The 16,489-nt window shown below is 39.6% G+C and overlaps 1 protein-coding gene and 1 long non-coding RNA gene across 3 annotated transcripts in view; one reads left to right on the forward strand and one right to left on the reverse strand.

Annotated features, from left to right (window-relative positions):
* LOC116536635 overlaps nt 1–1,894 on the reverse strand; it is an 8,385-nt gene extending 6,491 nt beyond the window's left edge. Inside the window, exon 1 of the long non-coding RNA XR_004262730.1 lies at nt 1,883–1,894. This is a non-coding gene — a long non-coding RNA (uncharacterized LOC116536635). The remainder of the gene's footprint in view (nt 1–1,882) is intronic.
* A 5,786-nt stretch (nt 1,895–7,680) lies between these two features.
* On the forward strand, nt 7,681–16,235 carry MCTS1 (MCTS1 re-initiation and release factor). 2 transcript variants are annotated; one of them, XM_032258413.1, is made up of 6 exons: nt 7,681–8,091; nt 9,249–9,401; nt 9,923–10,020; nt 12,052–12,185; nt 14,904–14,971; nt 16,028–16,235. In XM_032258413.1, exons 1-6 carry the CDS (start codon nt 8,081–8,083, stop codon nt 16,107–16,109), a joined length of 546 nt encoding a protein of 181 aa, XP_032114304.1. In that variant the 5' UTR covers nt 7,681–8,080; the 3' UTR covers nt 16,110–16,235. The 2 variants fall into 2 exon arrangements, with proteins under 2 accessions (XP_032114304.1, XP_032114303.1); XM_032258412.1 differs by lacking the exon at nt 7,681–8,091 and adding an exon at nt 8,170–8,713.
* The last annotated feature ends 254 nt before the right edge of the window (nt 16,236–16,489 follow it).

The following is a 16,489-nucleotide window of genomic DNA, read 5'->3' on the forward strand; positions in this document are numbered from 1 at the left end:
TTTTTTTTTTTTTTGAGACGGAGTTTCGCTCTTGTTACCCAGGCTGGGGTGCAATGGCACGATCTTGGCTCACCGCAACCTCCGCCTCCTGGGTTCAGGCAATTCTCCTGCCTCAACCTCCTGAGTAGCTGGGATTACAGGCATGCGCCACCATGCCCAGATAATGTTTTGTATTTTTAGTAGAGACGGGGTTTCACCATGTTGACCAGGATGGTCTTGATCTCTTGACCTTGTGATCCACCCGCCTCGGCCTCCCAAAGTGCTGGGATTACAGGCTTGAGCCACCGCGCCCGGCTTGAAACCCCATTTCTACTAAAAATACAAAAAATTAGCTGGGCGTGGTGGCGAGTGCCTGTAATCCCACCTACCTGGGAGGCTGAGGCAGGAGAATCACTGGAATCCGGGAAGCGGAGGTTGCAGTGAGCCGAGATCATGCCATTGCACTCCAGCCTGGGCAACAAGAGCAAAACTCCCTCTCACACACAGACACGAAAATAAGAAAAGAAAAGAAAAAGAAAAAGAAAAAAGAATTAAAACTTATTATTTCTTGGCTGGGCACGGTGGCTCATACCTGTAATCCCAGCTAATCCCAGCACTTTGGGAGGCCAAGGCGGGCAGATCACTTGAGGTCAGGGATTTGAGATCAGCCTGGTCAACATTGTGAAACCCTGTCTCTACTAAAAATGCAAAAATAAATTAACTGGGCTGGCATGCGTCTGTAATCCCAGGTACTCAGGAATCTGAGGCATGAGAATCTCTTGAACCGAGGAGGTGGAGGTAGCAGTGAGCTAAGTTCATGCCACTACACTCCAGCCTGGGCGACAGAGCGAGACTCTGTCTACAAAAAAAAAAAAGTTAACTCTTATTAACTATTATTTCTAGCACTACAGATTTTCAGTATAATACTTTTGTCATTTTTTTTTTTTTTTTTTTTTGAGACAGGGTCTCACTCTGTTGTCCAGGCTGGAGTGCAGTGGCATAATCTTGGCTCACTGTAATCTGCTTCCTGAGCTCAAATGATCCTTCCACCTCAGCCTCCAGAGTAGCTGGGATTATACGCATACGCCAACAGGACTGACTAATTTTTAAATATTTTTACAGATGGGGGTCTCACTATGGTGCCCAGGCTGGTCTCAAACTCCTGGGTTCAAGCAATCCTCCTGCCTTAGTCTGCCAAAGTGCTGGGAATACAGGCATGAGCCAGTGTGCCTGGACTATTGCTGTTTATAACGTATTTATTGTTAAATGGCAGGCTCCCAGGGCGATGTGACATTTGCCAGGAGAGGAAGGCTGTTTGGCAAGAATCCTGACAGACAAAAGCTGGAGGAGGATGGAAAAGACGGCAGAATAAAAAGCTCCACTGATCATACCCCGCCCCCACAAGGACACCAGGTTAACAACTACCTGCATAGAAGAAACACCTTCATAAGAACCAAAAATCAGGTGAGCCGTCATGGTACCTGATTTTAATTTCATATTGCTAAAAGAGGCACGGAAGAGATTAAAAAACAGCCTAGAATTGCCTACGCCACCCCTTCCCACCCCCGGCAGCAATGGCGTGGTGGGGAGAACATCTCTGGGTGCTGGGGGAGGGAAAATCCAGCAATTGTGAGGCATTGAACTCAGTGCTGTCCTGTTAGAGCAGAAAGAAAACCCAGAGCAAACTCGGTTGATGCCTGCCCATGGAGGGAGCATTTAAAGTAGCCCTAGACAAAGGGGAATCACCAGTCTCAGCTGGAGACCTCAACACCCCATTTTCAGCATTAGACAGAACTTTCAGACAGAAAATCAACAAATAATCATCAAATTTAATCTGCACTGTAGACCAAATGGGTCTAATAGATATTTACAGAACATTTCATTTAAGAGCTGCAGAATACACATTATTTTCCTCAGCATGTGGATCATTCTCAAGGATAGACTATATTTTAGGTTACAAAACAAGTCTTAAAACATTCAAAAATTGAAATAATATTAAGCATCTTCTTTGACCACAATGGAATAAAACTAGACATTAATAACAAGAGGAATTTTGGAAACCATACAAATACATGGAAATTAAACAATATGCTCCTGAATGACCAGTGGATCAATGAAGAAGTTAAGAAGAAAATTGAAAAATATCTTGAAACAAATGATAATGGAAACACAACCTACCAAAACCTATGAGATACAGCAAAAGCAGTACTCAGAGGAAAGTTTATGGCTATAAGTGCCTACATCAAAAAAAGAGGAAAAACTTTAAATAAATAATCTAAGGATGCATCTTAAATGACTAGAAAAGCAAGAGCAAATTTAGTAGCAGAAAATTAGTAGCAGAAAAGAAATAATGAAGTTCGGAGCAGAAATAAATGATGTTGAGATGAAGCAAACAATACAAAAGATCAATGCAACAAAAAGTTGGTTTTTTGAAAAGTTAAAGAAAATTGGCAAACATTTAGCCAGAGTAACTAAGAAAAAAAGAGAGAAGATCCAAATAAACAAAATCAGAAATAAAAGAGGAGGTATTAAAACTGATACTACAGAAATTCAAAGGATCATTAGAGGCTACTGTGAGCAACTATATGCCAATACATTGGAAAATCTGGAAGAAATGGACAAATTCCTAGACACATGCAGCCTACCAAGATTGAATCAGGAAGAAATTCAAAACTTGAACAGCACAAAAGCAAGTAATGAGATCAAAGCTGTAATAAAAAGTCTCCCAGTAAAGAAAAGTCCAGGACCCGATGGCTTCACTGTTGAATTCTACCACACATTTAAAGAAGAACTCGCTGGGTGCAGTGGCTCACGCCTGTAATCCCAGCACTTTGGAAGGCCGAGGTGGGTGGATCATGAGATCAGGAGTTCGAGACCAGCCTGACCAACATGGTGAAATACAGTCTCTACTAAAAATACAAAAATTAGCTGGGTGTGGAGGCGCGCGCCTGTAATCCCATCTACTGAGGAGCCTGAGCAGGAGAATTGCCTAAACTCGGGAGGTGGAGGTTGCCGTGAGCTGAGATAGTGCCACTGCACTTCAGCCTGGGTGACAGAGTGAGACTCCATCTCAAAAATAAATAAACGATTCCAAAACACAGAGAATGAGAGAATACTTCCAATCTCATTCCAAAACACAGAGGATGAGAGAATACTTCCAATCTCATTCTATGAGACTGGCATTACTCTAATACCAAAACCAGACAACGACACATCAATAAAAGAAAACCACAGGCCAATATCTCTGATGAACATAGATGCAAAAATCTCAACAAAATACTAGTAAACTAAATTCAACAATATATTAAAAAGATCATTCATCAGGACCAACTGGGATTTATCCCTGGGATGCAAGGATAGCTCAACATACACAAGTCAATCAATGTGATACAGCCTGTTAACAGAATGAAGGAAAAAAATGTCCAGTTTCAGCTTGAAATAAAAACCTTTTATTTCGGTTGATGCTGAAAAAGCAATTGATAAAATTCAAAATTTACTCATGATAAAAACCCTCAAAATCAGGGGATAGAAAAAACATACCTTAATATAATAAAAGCCATATGTTATAGACCTACATCTAGTATTATACTGAATGGGGAAAAACTGAAAGCCTTTCCTCTAAGATCTGGAACATGGCAGGGATGCCCACCATCATCATTGTTATTTTGGAAGTTCTGGCTAGAGCAATCAGACAAGAGAAAGATACAAAGGGCATCCAATTTGGAAAGGAAACAGTTAAATTATCATTACTTGCTGATGATATGATCTTATATTTAGAATAAACTAGACTCCAAGAGAAAACTATTAAAACTGATAAAGTTATTAGAATTGTAGGATCCAAAATCAACCTACAAAAATTAGTAGCATTTCTACATGCCAACAGTGAACAATCTGAAAAAGAAATTTCAAAAATAATCCCATTTACAAGAGCTACATATAAAATTAAATACCTAGGAATTAACCAAAAGAAGTGAAAGGTCTCTATAATGAAAAGTAAAATATACTGGCCAGGCGCGGTGGCTTATACTTGTAATCCCAGCACCTTGGGACGCTGAGGCAGGCAGATCACAAGGTCAGGAGTTTGAGACCAGCCTGGCCAACATGGTGGAACCCCATCTCTACTAAAAATAGAAAGAAATTAATCAGGTGTGCTGGCACACACCTATAATCTTAGCTACTCAGGAAGCTGAGGCAGAAGAATTGCTTGAACCTGGAAGACGGAGTTTGCAGTGAGCTGAGATCATGCCACTGCACTCTAGCCTTGGCGATAGAGTGAGATTCCATCTCAAAAAAAAAAAAAAAAAAAAAGAAAGAAAGAAAAGAAAGGTAAAATACGCTGAAGAAAGAAATTGAAGAGTACACCAAAAAAAGGAAAAATATTCCATGTTCATGGATTGGAAGAATCAATATTTTTTTTTAATTTTTTTTTTTTTTAAAGACAAGGTTTCACCATGTTGGTCAGTCTGGTCTTGAACTCCCGACCTCAGATGACCACTCGCCTCGGCCTCCCAAAGTGCTGGGATTACAGGTGTGAGCCACCACGCCTGGCCTAATATTGTTTTTTTATTTTTATTAACTTTTTTTTTTTTGAGACAGACTTTCTGTTGCCCAGGCTGGAGTGCAGTGGCACAATCTGAGCTCACTGCAACCTCCACCTCCTGGATTCAAGTGATTCACCTGCCTCAGCCTCTTGAGTAGCTAGGATTACAGGTGTGTACCACCAGGCCCTGCTAATTTTTGTATTTTTAGTAGAGATGGGGGTTTCACCACGTTGGTCAGGCTGGTCTCGAACTCCTGACCTCGTCATCCACCCGCCTTGGCCTCCCAAAGTGCTGGGATTACAGGTCTGAGCCACCACGCCCAGCAGAAGAATCAATATTGTTAAAATGTCCATACTACCCAAAGCAATTTGCAGATTCAATGCAATCTCTATTAAAATACCAATGACACTCTTCACAGAAATAGAAAAAGCAATCCTAAAATTTATATGTAACCACAAAAGACCCAGAATAGCCAGAGTTATCCTAAGCAAAAAGAACAAAACTTGAGGAATCACATTACCTGACTTCAGATTATATTCTAGAGTTATAGCAATGAAAACAGCATGGCATAAAAACAGACACAGACCAATGGAACAGAATAGAGAACCCAGAAACAAATCCACACATCTATAGCAAACTCATTTTTTGACAAAGGTGCCAAGAACACATGGGAAATACAGTATCTTCAATAAATGGTGCTGGGAAAACTTCATATCCATATGCAAAAGAATGAAACCAGACCCCTATCTCTTGATGTATAAAACAGCTCACACCTGTAATCCCAGCACTTTGGGAGGCCAAAGTGGGTGGATCACTAGAGGTCAGGAGTTCGAGACCAGCCTGACCAACATGGTGAAACCCCATCTTTAAAAAGAAAAAAGAAAAAGAATAAATAAATAAATAAATAAATAAAATGGATTAAAGACTTAAATCTAAGACCTCAAGCCATGAAACTACTGCAAGAAAACATTGAGGAAAACCTCCATGACATTGGTCTGGGCAATGACTTCTTGAGCAATATCCCACAAGTACAGACAACCAAAGCAAACATGGGCAAACTGGATTGCATAAAGTTAAAAGGCTTCTGCACAGCAAAGGATACAGTCACCAAAGGGAAGAGACAACCCATGGAATGGGAGAAAATATTTGCAAACTACCCCTCTGACCAGGGAATAATTACCAGAATATATATATAAGGAGTTCAAACAACTCTATAGGCAAAAACATAATAATATGATCAAGAAACTGGCAAAATATTTGAATAGACATTTATCAAAAGAAGACACAAATGGCAAACAGGCATATGAAAAGGTGCTTAGCATCATTGATTTTCAAATTAAAACTACAAGATATCATCTCACCCCAGTTAAAATGGCTTATATCCAAAAGACAGGCAATAACAAATGCTGATGAGGATGTGGACAAAAGGGAATACTCGTACACTGTTGGTGGGAAAGTAAATTAGTATAACCACTATGCAGCACAGTTTGGAGGTTCCTCAGAAAACTAAAAATTGAGCTACCATATGATCCAGCAATCCTACTGCTGGGTATATACCCAAAGGAAGGAAATGAGTATATCAGAGAGATAACTGCATGCTTGTTTCTTGCAGCAGCGTTTACAACAGCTAAGATTTGGAAGTAACCTAAGTGTCCATCAACAGATGTTTGGATAAAGAAAATGCAGCACATATACACAATGGAGTACTATTCGGCCATAAAAAAAAATGAGATCCTGTCATTTGCAATAATACGGATGGAACTGGAGATCACTATGTTAAGTGAAATAACCAGGCTCTGAAAGGCTAACATCACATGTCCTTACTTATTTGTGGGTATTTGTGGGATATAAATATCAGAACAATTGAACTCGTGGACACAGAGAATAGAAGGTTACCAGATGCTGGGAAGGGTAGTGGGGGATTGGGTAGTGGAGGTGGGGTTGGCTAATGGGTACAAAAAATAGAATGAGTAAGATCTTCTATTTGATAGCACAATAGGGTGACTTATATGGTTTGGATTTTTGTCCCACCCAAATCTCATCTTGAATTGTAATCCCCATACTCCCCATACACATATCTGGGGAGAGACTTGGTGGGAGGTGATTGGATGATGGGGGTGGTTTTCCATATGCTGTTCTTGTGATAGTGAGCGAGTGCTTACGAGATTGGATAGTTTTATAAGGGGCTCTTCCCACCAGCCCTGTGGTGGTGCATGCCTGTAGTCCCAACTACTCGGGAGGCTGAGGCAGGAGGGTCACTTGAGCCTGGGAAGTTGTGGCTACAATGAAGTATGATGATGCCACTGCACTCCAGCTTGGGTGACAGAGTAGTAAGATGCCGTGTCTAAAACAAAAAACAAAGTAAAATCCTTGACTGGCAAAATTTTCTCTATCAGCTTTCTTTTTAAAAAATTACATAAGTAAAACATGTATCTTTAGTTATTATCTCTTTAATCAGATTGCCATCTGTAATAATTCTTTGGGAATTATTCTACAGGAGGGCAGTCATTCACACCTGTAACCCTAGCACTTTGGGATGCCAAGTCAGGAGGACTGCTTGAGCCCAGGAGTTTGCAACCAGCCTGGTCAACTAGACCCTGTCTCTACCAAAAAATAAAAAACAAACAAAAAACGGGCATGGTGGTGTGTGCCTGTAGTCCACGCTATTTGGGAGGCTGAAGTGGAAGGATCCCTTGAGCCCAGGAGGTCAAGACTGCAGTGAGCCAAGACAGCACCACTGCATTCAAGCCTGGGCAGCAGAGTGAGGCTCTGTCTCAATAAAAACCCACAAAAAACTATGGGGGCATCGTATGGTTGCCAGTGAATAAGGTTACCGGATAAAAAACAGGACGCGCATTTAAATTCAGCTAAACAAGGACTGTATATTTTTAGTGTAAGTATGTCCAAAATATTGTTGAGGTATACTTACACTAAAACAAGTAAGTATTCATTGTTTACCTGAAATTCAAATTTAAATAGGCATCCTATATTTTCATTTGTCAAACCTGGCAATCCTACCAGCATTTTAACATGAAGCCATGAGGTTTGCCTGGATTCATGCTGGTAGGTAAGCACCAATCCATTCAGTTGCCTCAGACGGAACAAAAGCCATTCTTCCTAAAAAAAGAATCGTTTAGTGTGACGGTAGTTAGCAACGAAGCACGGAAGAAACTTGACCCTTTGAGGAACCCGTAACAGACGCAAGTGCCTTAAATGCTACTTTGATTGATTTCCCCGCCCCCTCCATTCTTCTTTTCCTGCAATTGCTCTATCACTTCTTCCCTCTCAAGTCCCGCCTTTTCAGCTACCTCCAACTGCAGAGGAACCGGTTGCCTAAAAGGAGCCGGTGAAAGCGCCTACGTGGAGGCCAGAGGAGCGGAAGTAGTCAGATTTGACTAAGAGCCGTAAAGCGCGGCTGGCTCTCGTTTTCCGGATAACGACTACAGCTCCGACTGTCAGTGCCGGCCTTCCTCGTGTAAGGGGATCTGCCGGACCCTTGCAAATTCAATTTCGTTCCCATTCCGGGCCCTTCCCTATCGTCGCCCCCTTCACCTTGGATCATGTTCAAGAAGTAAGGACATGCTGTGGCCTCCGTCGGCCGCTCACAAAGGCGGTGGGGTGGGGGTGGGGAAGAGGGCGAGAGCTAAGATCCTCTTTCTCTCTCCCCCGCCCCTGCCATCCAGACTCCCTAAGGTTTTCTATAGTACTATGCTCTAACTCGCAACTTGAACACTTCTTTAAGCCTTCCATCCGTAGTCCTTAATCGGGTTTTGTTCCCTTCACTCCCATTGTTTTTTCTCCTTACCCCTCTTTCTCTTTTGCCCCCTCCCTCGATTCCGTCTCCATTCCTAGGGTTCTACCAATCACATCCGTGCACTGTGATTTAGGGGCATATCCTCTTTAGCTGAGAGGGGAGCCCTGCGCTCACTGCCATATGTTTATTAGTTATGAACTGAATAAAGGAAGGCTTGACTTCCTGGGTCATGGGAGTGAAGGAGTCTGGGTGACAGGAAGCAAGCGGCCTGTCATGCCTATTGCCTAGCTGCCAGATTAACCTTGCCTTGAAAATAACGTGATTGCCCCATAAGCTATTCAGTGTAAGGAAGACAAAAATTCCTTGGGAACCTACTAGTGGGTTTGCCTTCCAGATTTGGTAGACGCAAAAAGCAAAGGGGGAACATGGGCAAAGGAAGGTGGGTTTTTTGCATGAAATTTTGAGCAAAAATAAATAGGGATCTTATAAATCATTATCATCATCACTTTAAAAAAAAATCTCAGCAGATTACATAGCCTAGCAGGGGCCGATTTTCTATGTTATGCTTGGGTTGGTCTTTTGTATCAATTGAGGGTTTTGTTTTTTGATCACAGGCTTTGTTATTGGTGGGAGCCTGTGTTTCTTCCTGGGTAGAATTGAGTAAGATTTTCCAGGAAAGGCATTTGTGTAGCTAATTAGAGATTATGGTGCAAAATGTGTCTTGTATTCCTCTCCCCAACCCCAGCTAATTGCTGTATACTTGACAGTTTATTTCAATATTGTATTAAGACATTGGTTTCGTGCTGGACAGAGTAAAAGGGAGGTGGTATTTTTTTAAAAAAACAACTTATTTCATAATTATTTTAAGTATCTAAATACTTGGTTGGGAATACTAATTAGAACAATACCTTTAGGTGTTATGATACCTCTACTTAGAAATCCCTTTTTCTTTTCTTGCAAAAATTACTTGGCAGATTTGATGAAAAAGAAAATGTGTCCAACTGCATCCAGTTGAAAACCTCAGTTATTAAGGGTATTAAGAATCAGTTGATAGAGCAATTTCCAGGTATTGAACCATGGCTTAATCAGATCATGCCTAAGAAAGATCCTGTCAAAATAGTCCGATGGTAAGTCTTTGTTTTTGTCTGTGTAAAGCTTGGAGTAGCTGAATATTTAATGATTAGATTGCACTCATATTAAATGGAATTATTTTCAGATTAACTATTGATTAATGATGGGGATAGACACAGAATAACTCTGAAACTCCAATATTTGTATTTTCATAGATTTTCTATGTCCCTGAAAAAAATGTGGCTTTGTGTATTGATTGTTTTATTAAAGAGTTAAATGTTTTAATTCAGAGTTGGATTTAATTTATTTCAGTTTGTTCTTTAGAGAATTGTTTTATTGAATTATCTAACAATGGAATTAAAATAATAAAATGTGAAATAAAATTGGTTGTAGTAGATCATATTTTTCTTCTCTGCTGGACTTGTATGATAGGAAAAACAATGTAAACAATATTTTTTAGCCAGGATTTTTACTGACTTTTTTTTAAAGTTTACTTTATTACTATATATGCATTTTTATGTTGTGAATTTTTGAAAGAAAATATCTAACTTGGTACTTTGTAACATTTGTCTTACAGCCATGAACATATAGAAATCCTTACTGTAAATGGAGAATTACTATTTTTTAGACAAAGAGAAGGGCCTTTTTATCCAACCCTAAGGTTACTTCACAAATGTAAGTTATTTTTATTTTTATTTTTTGAACTATTTACTCTTACTGCATAATTCAAATGTAAAGTCTTGTAAGAAATATGCATTTAATCAGATAAGCCCCCGCTGGGGGGATAAAACAGAAATATGCATTTGGGGATACTGAAAGACACAAAAAGAGTTTAAAGTGGTTTCTGATAGTTAACTCATTATTTATTAGTACTAGGTTATAAGGGATGTAAAACTAAAATGCTCATCTTGTGGTAAATCTGAAAAATGCTCATGCATTCCAGAAAGCCCAGGAAAGAGCATTCATCATTCATTCAACATATATTTATTGAACTTACTGTGTGCTAGGCACCCACTAGGTACTGAGAATGCAATGGGAAGCAAAGACAGACATTGTCTCTGTCCTTATGAAACTAATAGTCTAGTTTGGAGAATAAACAACAATTAGGTAATTATACAAATATGTATTTACAAACTGTGATAAGCATTGTGAGCATTTTCATCTTTTATATTTGTATCTATTTGCCCAATAGAGAAAAGTCTATATATGCGAAAGCATGGGCTAAATGTCCTTCCATCCAGTTACTTCCTGTGATGTGTGTAAATGCATATTTTTTTAAAAATTGGGCTCTCTGTTACATAGTTTTTAAAAATTGATACGTAATAGCTGTACATTGTCTGCTGTTGTGGTGCCTGTATCCAACCTGCCTCCCACCTATATCCATTTATAATAGTTGTACATATTTTAGGGGTACATGTGATATTTTGATACCTTTATACAGCGTAATGGTCAAATCAGGTTAATTAGGATATCTGTCACTTCAATGTTTATCTTTGTGTTGAGAAGACTACAATTCTTCTAGCTATTTTGAAATATACTGTAAATCATTGTTAACTATAATTTCCTTACTGTACTCTTGAATACTAGAACTTATCTACCGGTATTTTTGTATGCCTTAACCAACTTCCCTTCATCCGTTTGTAGTTTTTTTTCTTTAATTAATAGGCTTTATTTTTTAGAGCAGTTTTAGGTTTACAGAAAAAGTAAGCAGAAAGAACAGAGTTCTTTCTCCCCAGTTCAGTTTCCCCTATGAATAACAACTTGTGTTGGAATGATACATTTGTAACAATTGATGAACCAGTACTGATGCATTATTATTAATGCAAGTCCCTAGTTTATGTTAGGGTTCACTGTTTGTATTCTACAGTTTTATGGATTTTCCCAAATACATAATGTCAAGTATCTACTGTTACAGCATCATACAGAATGATTTTGCTGCCCTATAACATCCTTTCTGCTCCACCAGTTCATCCTTCCTCCCCAGACTTCCCCAACCCTGTATAACCACTGGTCTTTTTTTTTTTTTTTTGAGACAGAGTCTTTCTTGCTCTGTCACCCAGGCTGGAGTGCAGTGGCACCATCTTGGCTCACTGCAACCTCTGCCTCCCATTTCAAGCAATTCTCCTGCCTCAGCCTCCTGAGTAGCTGGGACTACAGGCACTCACCACCACACTTGGCTAATTTCTATATTTTTAATAGAGATGGGGTTTCACTATATTGGTCAGGTTGTTCTTGAACTCCTGACCTCGTAATCCACCTGCCTTGGCCTCCCAAAGTGCTGGGATTACAGGCGTGAGCCACCATGCCCAGCTACCACTGATCTTCTAAATTGTTTTTTATTCTGCATTTTTCACTTAACATTGTGTCATGAAATTTTCCCAGGATGTATTAAGTATTCTCCAAAAACATGGTTTTGAAACTATGGTTTTTGGAGACTACTTGGGAGGCTGAGGTGGCAGATTGCAGGAGCCAAAGCTTACTGTGAGGCGTGATCGCTCCATTGCACTCCAGCCTGCGTGGCAGAGCAAGACCCTGTCTCAAAACAAACAAACAAGATTACCAATTTGGTAAACAAATTATAACGTTTCAGAGTTTTATTTTGTATCTGTCAGATTACTATAATTTGGGGAAATATTTGTTCATATCCTTTGCCTTTTTCTGTTGAGTCATTAGTTTTATTCATATAATGTATTTCTTTTCTTATAGATCCTTTTATCTTGCCACACCAGCAGGTTGATAAAGGAGCCATCAAATTTGTACTCAGTGGAGCAAATATCATGTGTCCAGGCTTAACTTCTCCTGGAGCTAAGCTTTATCCTGCTGCAGTAGATACCATTGTTGTATCCTTCCCAGGCTAAAACTGCTGAAAAATTCATTGTGCTCTTATTATTACTGCGAAAGATGTATCATCCAAGAGAACATTAGATGTACTTTTTTGAAGGTTACTGTTATTCTTATCTCATGCCTTTCTGGTTGCATTTGAAGTTGTGCAAAGTAATTTTATTTGTTGCTATTAAATTATCTCATAGGTTGTTTCTTAGAAGTTAAATGAGAACAAGTTACAAAAGAGTCTCAGCTGCATTCCAGCCCAGTTAGGGCCTATTATTATCAGGCTTAGGACACAACAGGGAATTCTTGATTACTAGAGGAAAGGATATAGGTGATATAATTGGATCAGCGCTGTGGATATCAGCTTGCCACTGTAATGTTCATTTTGACTTACTGACATACACTGGAGTAAAAGCACTCAAAAGGGAAAAGAATTTAGGTACCGGGTATAGGTATCTCTTCCCAAGCGACAATTTTGTGTTAGGAGTGAGTAATGGGGAATATTGGCAACCTCCCAACTTTTATTTTGAAAATCAATTATGTGAAAAGTTGGGTTTGGGGGCCTGAGAGCATGTTTTCTCAAAGAGAAATGTCAGAGTCCCACATAGTCCTTAAAGATTGATTCGACTCATGATATAGCTGAATAATTCTGCGTTATTTCCATTTCTACAGTGCTGTTTCAGCTGTATTCTGGATTAAATAGATTTTTGTGATTATTCTGGACAGGAGGCCATCTTCTCCTTTATCATAGCCAAAGCAGCCATTTGCCTCAGATAGAGAAAAGGAATGGTACTTGGTGGGAATAGGGAAATTACTTTTGGAGTGCGTTTATTTTATTTTTTGAGATGGAGTCTCACTCTGTTGCCCAGGCTGGAGTGCAGTGGCATGATCTTGTCTCACTGCAACCTTTGCCTCCTGGGTTCAAGCAATTCTCATGCCTCAGCCTCCCTAACAGGTGGGATTACAGGCACCCATCACCACGCCTGGCTCATTTTTGTATTTTTAGTAGAGATGGGGTTTCACCACTTTGGTCAGGCTGGTCTCAAACTCCTGACCTCAGGTGATCCACCCGCCTTGGCCTTCCAAAGTCCTGGGATTACAGGCGTGAGCCACTGTGCCTGGCTTGGAGTACTTGAAGTACGTTTAAGATTATATCCTGTGCTAAAAAAAAAAAAAAAATCTCTTGGGGCAAGGGGGCAAGGGGTAATATAAGTTGTATGTTTATATTCTAGGAACAGCTTATGTTGACATAGATGCTTTTTGCATCATAGGTGCTCAAGTATGTGGAGCACTGAATAAACAAATTGAAAACCAGCGGAGAAAAGTGAGGACAGGTTTTTTTTTATTGTTTTGTTTTGTTTCGTTTTAATATTTATCATTCCTTTAAGTGTTGGTAAGTTTAAAGTTCCTGAGTTTCCCTTAGATGGAAAATTTTCTTAGTACCCAGTTTTTACTTTTAAAAATAATTTTTATTTTGAAACAGTTACAGATTTATAGAAAGTTGTAAAAAAGTGGTACAGAGAGATTTTGTGTACCCTGAATCTTGACTTTTTAAAATAAGTACTGCAGTGTTTAACATTCCAGAAGCTTCAAATGTTAACCAAGACTACTCTGGTTGTTCTAGAAAGGTTGAAACTGTTTTATCAGGCTCTTAAAAATAGACTGGGAATTTAACTATTATTTTAAAACATCCTTTATATAAAACCACCATTCAGACCGGGTGTGGTGGCTCACGCCTGTAATCCCAGCACTTTGGGAGGCTGAGGTGGGAGGATCACCTGAGGTCAGGAGTTTGAGACCAGCCTGGCCAACATGGCGAAACGCTGTCTCTACTAAAAATACAAAAATTAGCTGGGCATGGTGGTATGCACTTGTAATCCGAGGTACTAGGGAGGCTGAGGCAGGAGAATTGCTTGAACCCAGGAGGCAAAGGTTGCCGTGAGTGGAGATCACGCCATTGCACTCTAGCCTTGGTGGCAGAGCAAGACTCAGTCTAAAAAAAAACCAAAAAACAAAACAAAACAAAAAAAACCCACCATTTAGTGATCAGAATACTAGAACAATTAATATTCTTTGATTTCACAGTTTTTAGTATTTATGTATAAGAACTTTTACTTCTTTTTTTGTGTGACTTATTCTAGTGTTGTTGGCATGGGGCTATAGTATTAACATTTGACTTTAAAGAAAAATGATTATGGCCAGGCGTGGTGGCTTATACCTGCAATCCCAGCAGTTTGGGAGGCCAAGGTGGGTGGATTGCCAGAGGTTGGGAGTTCCAGACCAGCCTGGCCAACTTAGTGAAACCCCATCTCTACTAAAAATACAAAAAAAAAAAAATTAGCCGGGCATGGTGGCAGGTGCTTGTAATCCCAGCTACTTGGGAGGCTGAGGCGGGATAATTGCTTGAACCCGGGAGGTGGAGGTTGCACTAGGCTGAGATCACGCCATTGCACTCCAGCCTGGGCAACAAGTATGAAATTCCGTGTCAAAAAAAGAAGTAAAAAGAAAAATGATTCTTAGATCTATTCATTTAGCATTTACTGAGTATTGACAGTATACCCACAGACTCTGCTAGGTCTCTGCTCTCAAGGAGTTAATCACCTAGGAGAAGATACAAGAGGGGTTTCAAGTGGCTTAACCAGTAACATGATCATTATTTGACACCCTTCCCTTGGTGGGGAGGCCCCAAGGCATTTTGATACATAGTTTTCTTAGCTGTGTTCTTTCAGGCTATCATGGCAGAAGGAAAACAACATGCTCTATGTGTTGGAGTCATGAAGATGTCTGCAGAAGATATGTAAGTCTTACTTTAGGTCCCCTTAACTTTTGAGATATGGGTAACCAACCCAGGAAGCATCAGAATTACAGGTGAAATTAGCCGTCATGCATACTGCATTGTACAAATATCCAAGCACAGAAGCTTCATTTCTGATATTTCTTAACACTTAGGAAGCCAGTGAAAACCTATTTTGTCTTCAGAATTGTAGTCTGTCTTGAGCACTGAAAAGAACCCGTGTGCCAACACAGCTGTTTTGTATGTATGTCTGTGGTACTTTATTTTTATTTTTTTGAGATGGAGTCTCACTCTGTCACCCAGGCTGCAATGCAATGCCACGATCTTGGCTAATTGCAACCTCTGCCTCCAGGGTTCAAGTGATTCTCCTACCTCAGCCTTCCAAGTAGCTGGGATTACAGGCGCACGCCAACACGCCAAGCTAATTTTTGTATTTTTAGTAGAGATGGGGTTTCAACATATTGGCCAGGCCAATCTCAAACTCCTGACCTCAAGTGACCCGCCCACCTTGGCCTCCCAAAGTGCTGGGATTACAGGTGTGAGCCACAGAGCCTGGCCATTACTGCTAGTTTTGAAAACTGATACAGCTCAAAAAAACAAAAACAAAAATAAAAACTGATACAGCTCAGCACCACACAGTATTTATCTTGTATTCTGACCTGGTAGTACAAGAAATACAGAATATTTAAAGAACTAGTAAAGATAAATTACAAAACATAGGCAATATATTTAAAAACTTTAGAACCCATTTGACGACCAAATTAGTGTTAATAATTTTGTTTCAGGGTTAATGTAGCACTTTGATATTCCCCTAGTCTTGGGACATTGTTACTCTGCTTCTGTAGACCCACTAGTTAGATCACTAAAATCGCTTTAAGATATAAGCTGCCACAGAGTAATGTAGTTTAATATAAACAGCGATGTAATTGTGGTAGCAGTAAGTTCTTTACTTGCGGCTTAACAATTATAAAATAACAATGTACTTTGAATTATATTTATCATAAGTAACACTATAAAGATGTATTAAACTATGTTTATGTGTTTTTTTCTCTTCTACAGTGAGAAAGTCAACAAAGGAATTGGCATTGAAAATATTCATTATTTAAATGATGGGCTGTGGCATATGAAGACATATAAATGAGCCTCAGAAGGAATCCGCTTGGGCTAAATATGGATATTGTGCTGTATCTGTGTTTGTGTCTGTGTGTGACAGCATGAAGATAATGCTTGTGATTATGCTGAATAAATTCACCAGATGCTGAAATTCTGTTAGCTTCAGAAATTATTTTAAGTTTTCTTAAATTCAAGTTAAAATTGGGTAGCAAACTGGGACATTAAAAGGTATCTGGTAAGTAACCAAACTCAGACAACCTAACGTCCTTTATGAGGCTAATGATAAAAGAATGAAGAGCAGGACTTGGTCAATGGATTGCCACTGTATGGTAGAACTCTAGAGAAACTGTCTAGTAAATGGGGCTAGAAACTAGACTAGGAATTTTATTCTGTTCTCCAGGGAACCCA

Source organism: Sapajus apella, unplaced genomic scaffold (assembly GCF_009761245.1).
Source record: "Sapajus apella isolate SASKATOON/1434 unplaced genomic scaffold, GSC_monkey_1.0 scaffold102, whole genome shotgun sequence".
NCBI lineage: Eukaryota > Metazoa > Chordata > Mammalia > Primates > Cebidae > Sapajus > Sapajus apella.

What these genes read in the sequence shown, in the direction of transcription:
- MCTS1 (XM_032258412.1), top strand. An exon ending in CCTGTCAAAATAGTCCGATG is followed by an intron (nt 9,402 to 9,922) that starts GTAAGTCTTTGT and finishes TTTGTCTTACAG; the next exon opens with CCATGAACATATAGAAATCC. An exon ending in AAGATGTCTGCAGAAGATAT is followed by an intron (nt 14,972 to 16,027) that starts GTAAGTCTTACT and finishes TCTCTTCTACAG; the next exon opens with TGAGAAAGTCAACAAAGGAA.